Raw genomic sequence first — 19,707 nt, 5'->3', positions numbered from 1 at the left:
TTTATGATGGCTTTCTCCTGCCACAAGGACTGAAGCAGCAATGAAAGTAGCAAACAGTCTACCAAGCACAAAAACAAAAGGGACTGCTGCAGACTGCTTCCACCTCAGCTTCCAGCTCCACGGCCGCTCCGCGGCACTGGAGGTGTTATGAAGGCTTTCTCCTACCACAAGTACTGACGCAGCAATGAAGGTAGCAAACAGACTACCAGACACGAAAAATACAGGGGACTGCTGCAGACTGCTTCAACCTCAGCTTCCAGCTTTGCTGCCGCTCCTCGGCGCGTGAGGTGTTATGAAGGCTTTCTCCTCGCAAAAGGAATGAAGCAGCAATGAAGGTAGCAAACAGACTACCAGGCACGAAAACACAGGGGACTGCTGCTTACTGCTTCCACCTCAGCTTCCAGCTCTGCAGCAGCTCTGTGGCTGATCCGCGGCGCATGAGGTGTTATGAAGGCTTTCTCCTCCCACAAGGACTGAAGCAGCAATGAAGGTAGCAAACAGACTACCAGGCACGGAAACACAGGGGACTGCTGCAGACTGCTTCCACCTCAGCTTCCAGCTCTGTGGCCACTGCGCAGCACGTGAGGTGACATGAAGGCTTTCTCCTCCCACAAGGACTGAAGCAGCAATGAAGGTAACAAACAGAGTACCAGGCACGAAAACACAGGGGACTGGTGCAGACTGCTTCCACCTCAGCTTCCAGCTCTGCGGCTGCTCCACGGTGCATGAGTTGTTATGAAGGCTTTCTCCTCCCTCAAGGACTGAATCAGCAATGAAGGTAGCAAACAGACTACCAGGCACGAAAACACAGGGGACTGCTGCAGGCTGCCTCCACCTCAGCTTCCAGCACCGCGGCTGCTATGCGACGCGTGAGGTGTTCTGAAGGCTTTCTCCTCCCACAAGGACTGAAGCAGCAATGAAGGTAGCAAACAGACTCCCAGGCACGAAAACACAGGGGACTGCTGCAGACTGCCTCCACCTCAGCTTCCAAACTTCAAACTTCTTCAGCAGCCCCTAATGTTGTCATTCTCATTATATGCCAGTCTGAGAGCTCATCTCATGGTTTTTAACTAAGAGGTGGTGGGTTTTCTGCCCCTCCTGTCTCTGACTTTTAAACCTTTCCCTTGGTTGGCATTGACCTACTGATCTTGAGATGACCCCGCCCCTGCAGCACTTGAAGTACGTGTTCTACGTTCTCCCCTTGTTTAATCTCATAACATTCTCATAACCTTCACCCCTGTATTCAAAGGAGAGGGCAAAAGGGAACCTCGACCGGCATTGCACTCCTTCTGCCTGGAGCCATGTTAAGGGCCTGCATTTTCACTGTTGGTCAAAGTTGTGGGAAGAGAGATCTTGATATATTCATACTGAGGTGCCTTCCCACTCAATTGTGTCCAGCTCTCGTGCTTTCTGGTATATCTCATCCTTGATATGATATGATATGGCATTTGTAACGTACCTATACACAAGTGTTAAGGCGCGACGAGGCAAGGAAGGGGGAACAGAGGGAGGACAGAGACAACGATCTTACTAGGCCAAGTTACATTGAGATTGTGCAAGTGCAGGGGAGGGGCAGGGTAAAAGTGCCTGGAGAAAGGTGAGGAAGCAGTGCTGTACATGGGAACAAAATAATAACAAGAGGTGTGGCCAGCAGGTGTCAGGTGCAAGGCTAAGCGCAGACAGCAGGTGTCCAAAAGTGCAGGTAGGGGGACTGTAGGGTTACAGATACAGACCCAAGTGCAAGGGTTGCCAGGAGGCAGTGCTGGTGTACAACTGGGCGGACATGGACCTGGCCCCAAAATCAGAGTGTAGCCTGGTGACCAGTGCAGTATCAGACAGGAAATCAGCAGGGGAGCCGAAGAGAGAAGGCAGAAGCAAAGAGGAATGTCTTGAGGTCCCTCCAGAACCAGAGATGGTTCCCGTCAAGTTTCAGAGAGGCAGGAAGGCTGTTCCAGAGGGCGGCCCCAGCCAGAGAAAGAGTTCTACCACCGACTCATTGCTTAGAGAAGCGACTGCCCCTAAGGGAGCTGAAGGTGGAGGAGCAAAGAGCTTGAGTAAGAAGGTATTTACGAAGAGAGAGCTGGAGGTATTGAGGAGCCAGGCCACAGAAGGCCTTTTGGACAATGCAGAGGGTCTTGAACTTAATTCTTGCAGCCACTGGGAGCCAATGCAGAGATGTCAGTGCTGGAGAGATATGATCCCTAGGCCTGAGGCCAAGGACACATCACACAGTCCTGTTCTGGATGAGTTGCAGAGGGCAGAGAGAAGAAGCAGGCAGATTTAGAAAGAGGCTGTTGCAGTAGTCCAGCCTAGAGAGAACCAGAGGTGCAGTTGGAAGTTTGACTTCTTAGAGACTTCAGAGATGTCAGGAGAAAAGGAGAGTGTGGAGTTGAAGATGACCCCAAGGTTTTTATCCTCACAGGTGGGAGCAGGAAGTGGGCAATGGGAGGCTGGCCAGAGAGTGACGGGAAAGGAGGGTGTGGGTTTGCTGATGAGGAGAATCTCTGTCGTACTGGCATTAAGGCGGAGATCGTTGGTGGCACACCACTCCTGGATAGCAGGCAGACAGTCCGATATGAGAGAAGGAGAAGAGGAGGCAGAGGGGAGCCTGAAAACAAGCCGAGTGTCTTCCGCATAACACTGAAAGTTGGGGTAGAGAGCGGCAATGCGGTGGGCGAGAGGTGCCAGGTATTGGTTTAACAGCCAGGGAAAAATGTTATATCCCTGGAGAACACCACAGGTAGAGGGGCAGAAGAGTCATTGAGTAAGATGAGGACAGAGGGGAGACTAGAAACAAGGTTAGCGAGCAGGTCTTCACAGATGCTAAGGAGAGCAGGTTCTGTGTTTCTGGCTGCTCTGAAGCCAGACTGATGCTCATAGAGACAACAAACAGATTCAGTGTGAAGATTAAGCTGGGAGATAGCCAACTTTTCCAGGAGTTTGCCCAGGAAAGAAGTGATGGAGATTGGACGATAGTTAGTCAGGCACGAGGGGGTCAGATGAGAGTTTCTTGAGAAGAGGGTGCACAAGAGGGTGCTTTAGGGGGGAAAGGAAGGCTCTACTGGTGAAGGAGTGGTTGTAGAAGTCAGCCAGGGCAGGAACAACGGTGTCAATGTGGTCCTTGATGGTTTTGGAAGAACAGGGAAGAACCTGTTTTGACAAGACCTTCATAGATCAGACTTGTCTAGAAACCTCATCAGGGGAGAACAGAGGAAAGGAAGAGAAAGAGCGAGGAGAGGTGGCCACAGTGACCGGGGGTAGAGGATAGAATACAGAGAGGCGGAGGAGGGACAAGAGGGTGGATAGGATGTCCTGGGTTTCAGAGATGAAATGAGAAGCCAGGGCCATGCAGAGGGCCTGGGAAGGGACAGGAGAGGTAGAGACTGCAGCAGGATTCGCCACCCCCTGGCAGATTTTAAAGAGTTTGGCCGAGTTGTTAGGTGCCACAGAGATGCAGGCTTGGATGTGGGCTCTCTTCTTAGTGCGTACAAAGAGCCGGAATTGCCTTTGAGCAGGCGGCAGGCCAGTTTGTCAGAGGATGCGCAAGAAGCTAGCCATTTTCTCTCAGTCACCCTGCACTTGTGTTTAAGCGTGATGAGGTCCCAGTCATACCAGGAGTTGCATTTGGCTTTGGGCTTCAAGCAAATCCTCATGACAGGGGCAATAACATCAAGAGTATCAGTGATAGAAGAGTGGAGCATGGAAAGGGCTGTGTCAGGATGTGAGTCAGCCAAAGGAGGAGGAGGAGGAGAAAGTGCGGTGAAAGCCTCAACTGACACACGCTTCATGGGTTGGATGACCGAGAAGGTAGGTGGTAGTGCTGGAGTTGGCTTGGCCTGAGGGGTAGAGAGGGAGACATGGGAGGAAAGGAGCAAGTGATAACTCCAGGAAAGAGGGGTGGTGAGGGGGATAGAGAAGGGGAGGTCTGAGGATATCAGAACATCCAGAGTCACTTGTCACTGCAGTAGTGGCAATTGGGCACTACTGTACGGGGGCCAGCACCAGATTAAACCCTTCTATGTACCCTATCGAAGTGGACATCTTGAATGTGCCTTTGGCCCAGGAGTTACTGCAAGACCTGCCCAACAAGTGCCTCCAAGTTCTTAGGTTTTTCCCTGTACTTTTGCGCGGATGCCGCAGATTTGCAAGTTATTCCTCTGTTCCCTATTCTCAGCGTCATCAAGCATACACATGGCCTCCTTTACTCTATTTTTTAGTTCTTTTATTCTCATCTCTAGCTTCGCCTCCAGTATATCGGATGAAAGCAGGTTGTTTTCCAGGGCATCCAACCTATCTGCCACCTTGAAAGATGGCCCCCAGAGACATCTGCAATTCAGCCCTAAATGCCTTCCACTTCATCAGAATGCTCTGGATGTCCTGTTGCAGTACTCCCAGGACTGCCACCTCCAATGCAAAACACTCTTTCCCTGCAGCCTGGACCCACCTGCACTTGCCTTTCCGCTACGTAATCCAGAGAGGCACAGAAAACCTTAGGACATCCCCTCCTCAGATATATGGCACCACATTACCTCTCACCTCAGAACACCATGAGAGTTTCTGGGCTTTCACTCTTAATTTTCTGTCCTACCCAGCCCCTCAGACTTCCTACACAGTTTCAGTCTTCTTTACACTTCCCAGTCGTTACTTGCAGTGCCTTTCCTTCTATAGTCGCTGATTTTCATTACTCTACCCCTGTCCTGTCAGGGCCCGGGTACCTGGCGCCCCCTCCTCTGGACCTGCCAATTGTGTGGTGCTCACATTGGCTCCAGGCCTCCTGCGTCCAATCACTTCCACTGGTCATTCGGGTTACTGGCCTTCTCAGCACCCAGGCTCACTTCGATGCAGGTCGCCCAGTGACCCTTTGGCTGGTAGTCTCTGTACCTCTCCACACCCGAATCCATCAACATCCAGGCCCCCAAATGGCTCCACTATTAGGTGTTTCCCCAAACCAGCACAGCAGCCCCATCAGCCAATCCCTCGGACTCACTGAAATCTGTTGCTGTCCAGGATCTCTAGCCTTCCCTTGCCTCCCCTCTTTCAGCTAGTACATTTACCACCTTGTGGCTTTGCTCTGACCTGGCCCATCTTCCTTGGTCATCCACCAGTCACCATCCAGGTCACCAGGCTCAGCACAGCCCAGCTCTCACCACACCAGAGGTTCTCCTTTCCCGGCTGTCCACTTCCAGACTGCCGCACTCTGTTCTGCCAGTTGCCATTGCAGGCCGCTGCTACCCCTTCCTTCAGCAGAGCCCCTTCTGCCCTTGCAGGTGTTTCTGCAATCTGCGCCTTTACACAATTAGCCTGCTGCCGCACTTTGCCCCTTCCTGTTTACACAGGGTAGTCCACATGGCCCCCAGTACGTGTGTGCTCCGAAGCTGGTTTTCTCACAGGCCCAAAGCCAACATTGGCAATCTGCTCTTCCCAGCGCACATCACAGGTATTACATTCTCCCTGCTGTCTTTCCAGTCGCTCCAGTGTCTGCCACTGTCTACCAAGGTAACATTCAAGCACAGGTTGGGGCTACTATGTCAACATTAATGCGCTCTGGTACTCTAACAAGCAGCCTTATTGGTTGGTGCTCCCTAGTGGTCTCCTATTAAATCTTTGAAAATAACATGCAATGTATGCAAAAGGGGCATGCATTTGTCTGAATCCTTCTATTCAGATCAATAGCGCCTTTCATCTCTAAATTAATAAATTCCTCCTTCAGATCTAGCACTGTACCCACTAGCCTTAAAGAATCCTGGGTGCTGCCTCTCCTGAAAAAACAGACCCTTGACCCAGCCATCCCAACTAATTATAGGCCCATTACTACGGTCCCATTTCTCCTTAAAATCATTGACAGAGTAGCTTACCTCCAGATCCAAAACTACCTGGAGACAAACCAACTACTAGGATCACGCCAATCTGGATTCAGACCACTACATGGTACTGAAACGGCCCTAATCGACCTTAAGACACAAATCGACAAGTTGAAGGATAAAGGTAAAACAGCTATGCTCCTCCTCCTTGACTAATCGGCAGCCTTCGACCTAGTGGACCACGCAGTGTTATGCAACCATCTAGCATCTGCCGCCCATTTCTCAAGTGAAGCTATAGCATGGGTACAATCCTTCCTAGCTAACCGTACGATAAGAGTGTTCTCCCCATTAGCCTCAGCGGACCCAATACATATCACCTGTGGCGTCCCACAAGGTTCATGTGTCTCCCCCACAATGTACAATATATTTACTAAGCCACTCTTTGACAAACTTGACAGATTGGGGGTAACTTACACCAACTATGCGGACGATACGCAGATCCTCATACCACTATCTGGCAACTTTGTTGAAGACACAGCTCTAGTAAATAAGATTTACCTCATCATTCAGGCATGGATGGCCTCACATGGCCTCTGCCTGAATGACGATAAAACAGAGATACTGATACTGGGTACCGACTCCAACCTTAAAAAACTCAGCCCTAACTACAGTGCCTTCAATATAGACGGTAATATAATCAAAGTGGCAACGGAGGTAAAAACACTAGGCTTCTACCTTGATTCCACTTTATCTTTCAAAAAACAAGTTAACGCTTTGGCTTCCTCCACAGCCTACACTTGCAAATTAATCAGGGCCTGCAGACCTTACCTGTCCACAACCAATTGTATCACACTAGCCAATGCCCTAGTAATGTCCAAACTGGATTACTGTAATGCCCTTTATGCGGGCGCCAATAAAACTGTCACTAACAAATTGCAAATATTGCAGAATAATGCTCTTAGAGCAGCCCTTGACATACCCTGCAGAGCACATATATCTAATATTAGGAAAGACAACCACTGGCTAAAAATCAATGACAGAGTTCTCCTTAAAACACTATCTCTCACACATAAAGGACTAAACAACACTGTGCCCCCCTACATCTCGGCTAGACTGACTAGAAAATCCTCTACTCACCATACCAGAGCCTCTATCCACTCCCTACTTGAAACCCCCAGATTTAGACTAACTAAAGCAGGCGGAGCTAGCTTCCCTGTTAGAGCGGCCTGCGCTTGGAATTCACTCCCCATGGCATTGAGAGCTAATCTACCCTACTCTAGTTTCAGGAGTAAGGTGAAAAGTTGGCTCTGGAGTAACGACAACTAACCCACTGAACCTGGCCCTATCATTATGCATAACTACCTTTGACTCCCCCGATACCAGACCTATGAGATGGATTCACATTCCTGTATTTCTTGTATATTTGTATATTGGTTTTGTATATATGTTAATAACTCATATAATTCATATTCTGTATGTATCCTTTTGTATGTACGCAACCTTAAGCCAAATTATTCTTGTAACTGCTCCGCCCGGCTACCCCTGGGTTTTGGAGTGCATTATCAAATAATAAACCAAACTAAACTAATAAAAAGATGTTATTCTGCCCCAACTAGTACTGGGAAGGAATCAGATGGATTGAAGTTTTACTTGGGAATTCATTGGGCCTCATTACGACCCAGGCGGTAAGTTACCGCCTGGGCCGTGACTTTACCACCATGGCGTAAACTACGTTTACGCCATGGTGGTTGGCGGACTTACCGCCCCATTCCGACCTAGGCGGGGCGGTAAGTCCCCAATCCCCATTTACCCTTCCCCATTCCCATTTTTGCCCCATAGGGCATAATGGGAGTGGGGAAGGCGTTAATTACGCCACCGTAAATTACGGTGGCGTAATTAACTCCATGGTCCCTTAGCGCCATGGATTTTAACACCTGCTAAAAGCAGGTGTTAAAAGCACCATGGCGCTAGGGGACCTCGTAATTGGCGGTAAGGGGTCGGCGCAGCTAACGCTGGCGTTAACCCCTTACCGCCAGGGTCGTAATGAGGCCCATTGTCTTTTAAGTATCTTAGGGATATCAGGGGTCTTACAGATGGTACTTATGGAGAATATAGGGCTTTGCGATCCACTGTGTCTTCTTTGGAAATGCTAGCTGACTTTGATATAAAGGAAACCGTTATAACCATGGGAAAACTGGATCATACAGCCTTGTCAGTTTGCAAGCTTTTGAATGGTACAGCAGAAGGGAGCACCAAGCTCCTGGAGACGTGGTCAAGTTGCCTTAATTCAGAGATGACTGTAGTGAGATGGGAGGCAATCACAAATGAAAGAGCAAGACAGATCAAGTGTTTGAATAGGATATATTGAACTCCTAAGAGGATGAACAGACACAGATTAAGTGAATCCAGTGCATGGTGGGGATGCAAACATAAGGTTAAGTCATTGGATCATATGAAATGGGACTGTCACAAAGTGCAGAACCTCTCAGGTTACATTTCTGATGCACTAAACCAAGTACTTGGTGTGAATTTAGAACATGATTTCTACACACTGATTCTGCGAGAAGATGAGATGTTGAAGGACCTGTCATCTTCACAGAAGACTTGGCTTTTGAGGGCTTCTTCCATGGCCAAAAAGATTATTCAAAGAAACAGATAATCCTCCAAATATCCAAATAGAACATTGTGGCTTCCAGAAATGTATATGCTTTCACACATTGACAGGGTGGTCTTGAAATACCATAAACAATCAAGGAACAGATTTTTGGAATTGGTACCGGTGTAATCACCCTTCACCATGTTCTTAGGGGGAAGAATTGTTAGTGGAAGTATTTTTGATTTTTATATTTTAATTTAAGGGATAGATTTCTTGTTTGTGTTAACCTCTGTTCATGTTTCAGAGTTTACTTTTATGTCTTGTATTAAAATGTTTTACGCGGAGACTAGGGCTATGCTGTATCTGGAGCTGCTGTTTTTGCTGTGCTGTACTGTGCTGGGACTGTTAATCCCATCAAAATAATCTTTCATGCTTTTTGGAGCTTGTGTGCTCCATGACACTTTGCTTGGACTCAGACCGGGGATGGCCTTTGTTTTGCATACAGCTGCCCCTGTTCCCCTAAGGGGCTCGACTCTGCTAGCCTCACCCACCTGGGAAAGCAGATGATTTAAGGTTGCCCACGTGACCCTCACAGTGATAAGCCCTATGCAGAGACACTGTTTCTGGAGCTGCTGTTTTTGCTGTTTGTGCTGGAGTGTCAGGAGGAGGGGGCCCCCTGAACAGCATAGAAAAAACATAAGTCTTCCTGGATCTTTCCTACCCTAATTGCCTTAAAGAGAAGGGAAGGCAGATCTCAGGAACCGCGAGAGACTGTGGAATTTTTATCCTTTGATCTCATGGTTCCCAGGGCTTACCCCAATGGAATTATTGTGCTCCCGCCGTAATGGCGAGGCCAAAGAGTCCCCCTATTGTGACTTGTGCTTTATGGTCTCCTCTTTAGGGGTTTTCCAATCTGATTGCCTCTCGTATAAACACTGACTGAGGACTGCGGGTCTGAGACCTTTGACACGGTTTGGAATCTGTGAAGGCATTTTCATCTAGTGCAGGAACTCTCACAAGTTTGGATTTTGGCGGTGAGAAAGGAAAATGTCATTCATATATAATCTATGGAACGCACCTATGGCGGAGAAACAATTGCTACAAGAACCACAAGCTATATCCACTCATGTGGTCCGGGGAAATGTAGCAGCGAATCTTCCATTAACCCACTGTGAAGTGGGAGGTGGTAATTTTTTACTGCCAATGAGCATTTTTCCAGAAGATTCAGAACTACCTACTATTTCGGGTCTATCTGTTATTAAGATAGATAAAAGAAGAGACTTGCCTTTTGTTTCACATTTAAATGCTTTGGTCCAAAAAACTCTAATGCCCAATTTAAATTATGCGGTCACGGCTGTTCCAATGAAAAATTCTATTGAAGATCACCTCTCCAGACCAACTGAGGCAATAACAAAGATAATGCTTCAACTTTCATGGACCAAAACTTTCAACCAAATCAAGTTTCAGACAATTCTGACAATCAAATGGTTAGAAGTGTGCTTTCCCCGGCTGTTTCTCCACAGCCTCACTATTTGGATTTATCAATGGAGCAGAATCCACTATTAGAAAACTGGCAGGCATCTTTGAACTCTGACTGATTAAAAGGTAAAACACCTACCCAAGCTCTTGAATATCCAAAAGAGAATGTAACATTACCAGCAAATGTAGAGGAAGACCTGAGTCCTCCAAATATCATAGCTTTGAACTTTGTACTAACTTCATTGGTAAAAGTCTTTGAAAATATCAAATCGAAAGCGGAAATGCACTCTGGAATTTTGCTGGAATTATCAAAGCATATGGAGTCATTGGATTCAAATATGGTGGCCTTAAAAACAACTACAAATGACGAGAGAATTGTCTCAAGAAACGTGTGGCAGTCCTTTCAGGAAGTAAATTAAGCAAAATGGACACTTTATGCTCACAATGATCTGAAACTAAACAGATCTTATTTCAGCTTAAAGAAACCTGGGACCAGAGCCAAAAAACCCAAAAACTATTTGATGAGCCCTTAATCTTAGAGGACTGCCAGATGGAAGATATTTGGGAAGATACACCTCTATCTGCTTCCACGATGGAAGAATGTATGCACCTAGATCAATTGGCAGAGGACGAAATTGCACCAATTGCAAATGAGGATAAGTCTCAACAAATAGATTCAGAAGAGGAACAGACCGGTAAGAAGGGATCTTTACCCAAAAGCGTTAAGAAGCTGAATGGGAAATCTAAAAGAAAAAAGAAAATTGAAGAACAAATGCGACAAAAGAACAAAAATCAGAGTGTAAATCAAAAGGAGTCAGAACCCTGTATACCTAGCATAAAATACTCTGCCAAAACTTTGAAAAAACTCACTGTGCCTATCGGAGTGAAGTCCAGTCGAAAAGGCCCTAAACCCGGCTCGGCCAAAAATCTAAAACTCAAAGTGGTAGAGTCGGGCAAAACAAGAATTTGGATATGGCTTCCATACCTACTACAAAGGTGACAGACAGGTTCTCTGGTTCCCCCAAAGAATATTGCCCAAATATTTCTTCCACCAAAACAAAAAGTGAATATTTTACACCTTCTTTGAAAATCGCCCCAATTGTTTTGAAACATACAAAGAAGATGGCGTCATCGGGTTTCGCTGACCATATGTTGGGAACGAATTCTCAACTTGTGCAAAAGAAGGACCTATATAAAGAGGAACCAAAGGAGGAAGAGGAAAGGGAAGCTATGGGACATACTTTGGGAAAATCAAGTATTTCAAATGCGGATCGAAGTTTAATGAACCCAAGGGGAATAAAGTTCCCAAATTCGAACTATAATGATCTTTCTGTGTCAACAGGGAAAAAACCTGCAACCAACTTCCCCTCACAGAGAATCTTTTTATCTAAAACCAACGACAATAAATCAAGGACTCCCATTAATTGACATGTCATCTTGGAAGAGATGAAATCAATGAACTTATTGAAATTTCTTATCTCCAGTGATATTGACCGAGTAAGTTTTCCAAACTACCCAAACACGACAGTAACTGAAATTCAGTTGAAATCAAGATAGCATCTGAATGTATGCTCGAGTCAAAGGAGGAATGGCAAAAAAGAGGCTATATTGTATCAAGAACTAATCCCAATGCTGCCTCAAATGTGGTCCCTGAAAGAGGGAACTCAATGAGGGGGGATCTGGAAATCTTTGGGACATGGTCCCGGAAATACTAGCACATGTTTTCCAGAAGATGGGCCTGCCTGAACAAAGGCTCTAGCTAAACAGGAAGTCAGGTGCCTATCATGGAACTCCAGAGGATACAATTCCTTTGTTGGAGACAACCAAAGAGATTTTATTTTTAAGAACTATGGACTGATCTCCCTGCAATAAACATGGTTAGTTGAAGAGGTGGGCATCGCAGATTTCTATGTCTTTCAACAAATGACTGAACACAAAGGGGTGGGTCGTCCAAGTGGAGGTCTGTTGTTAGCCTGTAACAAAGAGTTTTTCAAGGAATGTACTTTGCTATCAAACAAACTCCGGGGCCTACTGGTGGTTAGAGTCTGGATCAAAGAAATCCAGATACCATCCCATTGGATTATAATTACAGTATATTGGAATCCTGTGGGTTTAGCTCTGGGTCTCTTTGTACAGCAGCTATCTGATCCATTGGTTACAGTCTTCACACAATTTCCTAGTGATGAATTGATAATACTTGCCGATTTTAACTTGCAGTGTGTTAATATAGATGCAACTCTGCATTCCTCAAAAAAGAAATCTATGAATGGTAAAATGTGGGTGGATTTTATGCTGGACTGGCATTTAACTATGCTAAACAGGAGTGTGAGGGGGGATATCCCATCTGCCCCATCTTGGGAGAGCGGTGGCTCTTCCTCTACTATTGACTACGTTTTCGTCTCTGGTAATATCTTTAATAAATGTCTATCCCTAAAGCTCACCCATACTTCAGATAGTGATCATGCCATGTTAGACTTTAGGATAAAAATCTAAGCGATATCTTTAGATTCATACTATTTGCAACCTCTGGAGATGAATTTGGGTGGAAATCGGGTTGTAAAATTTAAAAAAGGGGGCCATATTCTGAATGACAATCTGGAGAAAGCTATTGACCAAATATTGGCTATAGAATTGAGAAATCAATGTAAACCCAGTAGCTATATTGGCTTTATTTGGTCTCTGAACCTACCTATTTCTGGAAAAGATAAACCAAGTAAAGGGCATAAATATAGCTATGAAAATCAGATCCAGGAAAAAAAGAAACATCTAAGTGCAAAAAAAATTAAATTAAAAAAAACAGTGAGAAATGAGAAGGTATGCCTAAGCCAAATTAAACAAATTCAGAACCAATATAAGAACTGGGCTAGAAGCCATGGATATGTACTTCTGCAAAAAGATGGGGAAGCAATGTTGAAGGCTATTTTCCTTCAAAACTCAAAGAACCTCTGGACATGGTTAATTATGCAGAACCCTGCAGTAATCTAAATTTAGAGTCAGTAGTGGAAGAAGAGGCTTGGGTGGCCCATTTTATAAAGGTCTACACTCCAACTGTCTCAGAGCACCTTTTTCTACCAGCAAGACACAATATGGACTCTCAAATTTGATGAAGAGGACATTACGCGCCTGATAAAGAAATCCTCAAATTCAAGAGCTCCAGGGCCGAACGGTTTATCGAACTCAGTTTTAAAAAACAATCCATCTATATGGGCCCATCTTCTGAAAATCCTGTTCGACAATATTATTGTCACAAAAACAACTATGGATACATGGAAACAGGCAATTATTATTCTGGTTTATAAGAAGGGAGATCGATCTTTGCCTATTAATTATAGGCCAATTTCCCTATTGGATGCAGAAGGCAAGATCATTAGTGGTTTAGTTCTGTTAGAACTGCAGAACTGGGTGTCCTCTAATGATATAATCCCCAAGCACAAACAGGATTTCAGAGAGGATTATCAACTACATTGAATATTCTCATCCTTACTTGTATTTCATCATTGTCCTTTGTTAAAAAGAATAGTCTCCTTTTTGCTGCCTGGGTGGACCTCTCCTAGGCTTTTGATACTATCAATAGGGAGAGGTTATGGCTCAAGCTAAAAAATTGGGGTCTACTGGATGGCCTCCACAATATCCTTATACATCTTCACAAAGAGTCCGTTATCAGAGGTAGACTCACAAATTCTGGTCTTCTATCAAAGAATATTAAAATAGAGAGGGGGGTCCATCAGGGATGCCTTCTGGCTCCTTTTCTGTTTATATTATTCATGGCGGATCTATCAAACTGGTTGCTGGAGAAAGGACTGGTGGCGCCTAGGTTTGGGGGAGGTAAAATCGCGTGGCTTGCCTATGCAGATGACATAGTGGTTATGGATCACACTCAAGTCGGGCTGCAGAGGCTTATGACGGCACTATCGGAATACGCTAGTCTCGATGACTTGACCATAAATCCAGCTAAGTCTAAGATTGTAATCTTTAGATATCCTCTTAAGAAAATTAAACACTGTGCATGGCAAATGAATAATACTGTGATACCAATAGACAAAGAGGTTACCTATTTGGGCTGTCAGATCGCATCCTATCCATCTATGTCCCATCTCTTAACAACAATAAAACCCAAACAAAGAAAATTGGGAGTGCAAATGAAAAAAGATTACAATAAATACTGCAAATTCTCCCTAATTCTATTTATAAAATTCTATGGGGCAAGGGTTCTTCCTTCCATTAGTTATGGTTTAGAGTGTTATCCTCAGTCTTTTGATTTCAATTGGGAAAACATAGAGTCTAATTTGTGGAAAAGGGTATTAGTTTTTCCAAACTGCGTACCAATGTCAAGTCTTAGATATGAGCTAGGTCTTGCTTTCTTGATGTCTCTAATGGAATGGAAATGGTCAAGTCTATATAGACTAATCATGTGCCCTCAAAAGGCCACTATGTATGTGGAAGGAGCAGATCAGCTGGAAAAGGGAGACAACCTATTTCTAAACAGATTAAGCTCTGTCTATAAGAACATACTGGTAGCAGAAGACACTACCATAGATATTCTAACCCAGAATCCTTTAATGGTAAAGAAACATCTAACCCAAATGGATTGGATTAGAACTATCTCTAAAATGAGAGAGGCCAAACTATCGGCTTCTTGGACGAAAATTGATGAGCCTATTCGATCTGTGCCGGCTTATCTAAAAAAAGACTCAAATCAAAGAATAATATCAGAGTTCTTAAGATTTAGAATAAACCTGGTTCTTACTTTGGAATTAAATCATATCAGAGATCCAACAGTGTATCTATCTAACATCTGTGATAAATGTGAAGAGGTTGTTAAGCAAACTACGATCCACTTGTTGGCAGAGTGTGTGGGGACGTGGACTCTGAGAAAGAAAAGATTTCAAAGATTTGTGCATAATCCGCAATTACTCAACTCCACTCTGTTCTGGGAAAGACTTGTGCAAGGTCAAGAAACCTTTCTAACCTATGAAGTAATCGTTTTTTTAATGGATATGAATGTATTAGCTGAGAATAGTTAAGAGAATGTTTTGTTGCACTTTTATGCTGATAACTACACCCTGTGTTTTGTTTTATTTTTTTCTTCGTTGATCTGTTCTGTTTATTTATATATGAAAGCCTTATTTTAAATTGGCTTAGTTTTGCGAAGATTCATTTTTCTTTTTTTTCTCTCTTTTTTAAATATGTATTTCTTTTGTGTGTAAAAAGTCAGATTTTGACTAATATCACAATAAAACAATATAAAAAAAGTTTTCAAATGTAAATACAAAATTATATGTCACTAGAAATGTGTCACTATTTTTTGCATAGTTTTTGCCTGAGCCCATAGTTTTTAAATGATTGAAAGATGTCAGGTGTTTGATTATGTTATGTATATGCTTTCTTGTTTTGCATGGTGGTGTTTGAATGTGTTGCATTCTTCCAATTGATTTTTTATAGAAACCTAAAAGAAAACCATAGAACTTGATTGGCGCTCCCCAATGTAAAGTGTTTTAAATTATCCAAAACCTCTATTTTATGTTCTGATGCTTAAATACACAAATCACACAACTACAAATGTCAAAACAAGAAGTACATTTTACAAATGATGTCTATTTTGAGCTATTCACACAGTTCCAGCATGTACATTGATTGGAATGCTATAGTTTTGACCACTGGCTTTTGCTAAGAATACCAAGAGAAATGTGTCATTGGAAAACCACGTATGTGAAAACAAATCAATTGATCACATTTTCAAACATAGAAGGCACAGAATGGGATATGATAGTGATCTAAAATAATATGCGTTATGCTCATTACATGTTCAGCAAGTCATGTGAATCTTGATCTGTAAGTAACATGTAATCAGTGTTCTACTGGTTTGCATGGTATGACACTAACAGGTACCTTTTAGATCAGTAGATCTAATATTTTGTAAAGAGAAATTGTATATGTATAGGTGTTGCAGTTATACTAGAGAACATGCATATTGTTTATTTGTTTTTACATATGTATGGAGCAAATGTGATTCATGAAATGTAATACCTGCAAATATGGAATCACTTTGCAGAGAGTCTTCCCAAAGAACCAGGTTTCTGTAATGTCCACAACCAGTGTTGCAGGTAGGCAGGTGATGGTGACAAGAACATCAGCAAGAGAAAGATTCACGATAAAATAATTTGTAACAGTTCTCATGTGGTGGTTTTTCCACACTGCAAGACACACTGAAAGAAAAACAAAATCAGTGTAAATACAGCTGAATTCCAACCAGTAGACATTAGCAATTAGATATCTGCTGTGCATATTTGCATTTCATGAATCATAACAAAGCTGTTAGTCAGGCAACATGTACCTAGTTAAACATTAAAATGCAGGCACTTTTGGTTCGTCATGTTGAAGAAAACATGTAGACCATGCAGATCATGGACATTTCATTGGTATTGAAATAACATGTTCCCCAATTGACAGCTATTATACCCTACTTGTGGCTCGCTAGATGTGTTGGACTATAGCTCTAATGATCCATTGAAAATACTAGTTAGAACCGATGCTAATTTTAGTCCAAAACACCCAATGAACCAAACCTTGCAGCCCCCTTTCTTGGGAAACCCAACATACACATAGAATGAATAAGGACTCCTGTTAAACATTACATTGAATGAAGTATCGGAATCTACAAGCCCAACCCTTGAGGTCAAAATTCCTAAACTGTACTTCTGGTGGGAGGCCACTGTTTATTACCAAACTATTTACTTCAAATGTCCTCATAAATTGGGTAGAAAGAAGGAACCTAATTAAATCCAACTAACATTTATTTTCTTTTTTAAAAAACAATATAACATAGACCACTGCAATGTCTGCATATAGGTTCTGTTAAATCCAGAGATCCATAATTTGAAATGGGAAAAGTGGAAAGGCAGATAGAAATTGGCGGAATCAGACCATAAAATGCTAAAATGGTGTTTATATATAGTGTTCTTTTTCACCATTCATAAAAAGAGAGGGGTAGTTTACTGCATTTAAGCATGATTTACTTTACAGAACTCTAGGAACAAGGAATATGAAGCCTGTGAAATGTAGACTAACACTTTCACTAGACAATATATAACATAATTCCCTACAAATATTGTGGAGCTCACCACAAACTTTGAATGATTAAACATTATCGAAGTGCACGTGTCAAAATGCGAGAAAGCCAAAGGACTGACATTCTATTGCACCTCACCTGGAAATGTTGCCATGCAGTTTTATTGAGAGCACTGTATTGCACTGTACTGCACGTATGCATGAAGAAAATGACTCCTCCTCCGAATCCTAAACTTCTTACTCGAAAGATCAATCTATGTTTCTGAATTGAAAATGTCTTGTTTTTATTTTGGAATGTGTTTAATTCAAAGCTTGTGAAATAATGTTGGACTAAAACAAATTGCTTTTCCTGACAGCAGTACAATTGGCCAGTGCATTATCGTTTTATGTACAAATTATCGGAGAGAAACTGCTGTGATGTAATTATAAATGAAGGTCTGCATGCTAAATTGCATTAGAAATTAGTGTGTGCATTTTACAATTAAGAATAAGGCAAATCTAACTATTAGATAGAAAATAACAGTATCTCCTGATTGGATTAACCACACCTTGTTTTTGCGGTTTCTTTTGAGTCTAATACAAGCTAGACTTAACTTGACCTAACGCGAGATGCTTCAAAGGCATCCAATGCACTTTAGATTTCAATTCTGAACTCTGCCAGCCCATAAAGAATCATGATATTTCAGCTAATGGAACTCAAAGAAAAGGGCAATCTCAGCTATTCATATTAATCATTAGCTTTAAAACTCATTGAAGGCTTCACAAAGTGGCGTCTGATACCTTCTCACATGATTCATAAAATCGACAATGGTTTTCATGTGCAAACATGAACAGAAATAAAACTGACCATATAAATGTCATTATTTGGTTCAGACAAAAGAAATGTTGCCTCTAACTTTCCAAAACTGAGGTTTAGAACAAAAGATAGAAGTGCTTTGAAACTGTGAGAGTCTCCCCTACATAGTGAGATTAAACAAATGATTTTAATATGTATTAATATGTATTAATAATTAACACATGTAATAATAAATAGTAGCCTTATCAAATTTAATGTACACTGTTTTTGGTTAAATGACAAAAAAGATTGGAATTACCTCTTGTGCAAATGCACAAACCCTTGTTGGTGTCTTACAATTCAATTAATTCTCTTGGTGAACATAAAGCAGAGGTCTATCTAATTATATTAAGATAATTATTAAATGTCCATGAATTGTTCATAAAAAATAAATTAATGATTATATTCAAGACACAGAGGTAAATACATGGGTCCAATGCATTTCAGACAAGTGTGCATCTTTAGGGACTGTAGTCTAAAAACAATACAAACACATATATGACTAAATCAGTATGCTAAAATAAGGTACAGACTTGTGTTTAGTAAATGCATCAAAGAACACATTTTTGATTTTGCCTACCTGCACGTCTACATCCAGCTATTACAGTATAAATAGGTCTGAAATAAATTGATAATTGATGATTAACTAAGTCACCATGCAAGATTGAAGTCACCACTATTTGATGATTGTACTACTGATTCCAATTCGTACCTGATTTCTCACCATAACTCCATGAAGAGTTGCAAATCAAGGTTGCCAAACAAACAGCTACGGCATCCTAAAACACAATAGTTTGCTGTGAGGAGATATCCTTAAAGAACTGGGAAAAGTTAGTACTATCTACATATATGGGGAGATTAAATGGGTAGAATTACCCGATTCATAGAAGACAGTGTTGAAGAATGATCTGTTCAAACCTATCATGTGAATTGGCCTTGTGTATATACCATACTACAAGCAAAATGGCTGCAAAGTGTGCATATACGATGACATCACTAGTGTGATGATATCATCAGATTAATACTCCTAGCGGCCATTTTGCCTAAACATGTAAAGAAAGTGCATCATATTACTAATGTAATACGACAACCTGGGATTATTAAAAGGTAGATTGAGCACAAATACTATGTGCCTTGTTAGGATAATTCTAACTTCAAAATATGGTATATTACTGTATAATTATTGAAATGCATAGTGGAATATTGATAAAGTATCAGTCAAAAAGATTTAGGCATTGCGCAAACATTTAGTACCTAGAATCGAACAATGTTCATTCCATTTTTGCTTTTGTCATCGACTGTCCCACATAATTCTTTCCACAGGGGCATTGTATACTGTATATTATATAACAGCTATCAAAGGTGGGAAAGTCTCTGAGATACATTTTCTTTCAGATACATTTTCCTCAAGAATTAGGATGGAAGACAATGTTCCCTTTCAACACAAAAGTACATTTTGTACATTGTAAGCATGGAAAGATGTCACATTTAATGGAACAGTTTTCTTTAACCTTTGTATCACTCTTCACAAGCATGTCTTTCAAGTTTCTGCTTTTGGATATTCAAAAAAGTGGAAGGTTCTAATATAGGTGCCCTAATGTAATGTCTTCTGAAAGGAAATCCCAGTGCTTATGTATGATTATTTTTATTCGTTGGCTCTGCATAGAGTATTTCAAAACATGTACTAGAGCTGGTTTTGGTCTCAAGAGGTGGTTCTTGGACTCAAACTTATTTTTGACCGTTTTTTCCAGTAGGAATGTTGATTATAAATATAATATGGAATTTTCGATTCACATGACAAATCCAATTCCTGACATAGGTGGCATGAATTTGTGTGATTAAATTTGATGAAGGTGAGTTTGAGAGAGTGGCCAATGCTATTATTGATGATAGTTTTAATATTACTGAAAGTAAATAGAGTATGTGGT

The 19,707-nt window shown here is 42.2% G+C and overlaps 1 protein-coding gene across 2 annotated transcripts in view; it reads right to left on the bottom strand.

Annotated features, from left to right (window-relative positions):
* Positions 1–19,707, bottom strand: part of HCRTR2 (hypocretin receptor 2) — a 705,534-nt gene that overhangs the window by 468,666 nt on the left and 217,161 nt on the right. For both annotated transcript variants that reach the window (XM_069606143.1, XM_069606141.1), the window contains exon 2: positions 15,904–16,082. In XM_069606143.1, coding sequence (XP_069462244.1) covers positions 15,904–16,082 — 179 coding nt within the window. The remainder of the gene's footprint in view (positions 1–15,903; positions 16,083–19,707) is intronic.

This window comes from Ambystoma mexicanum, chromosome 4p, assembly GCF_040938575.1.
Source record: "Ambystoma mexicanum isolate Mex_15411 chromosome 4p, UKY_AmexF1_1, whole genome shotgun sequence".
Lineage (NCBI taxonomy): Eukaryota > Metazoa > Chordata > Amphibia > Caudata > Ambystomatidae > Ambystoma > Ambystoma mexicanum.
This window is presented reverse-complemented; position numbering and strand designations above follow the sequence as displayed.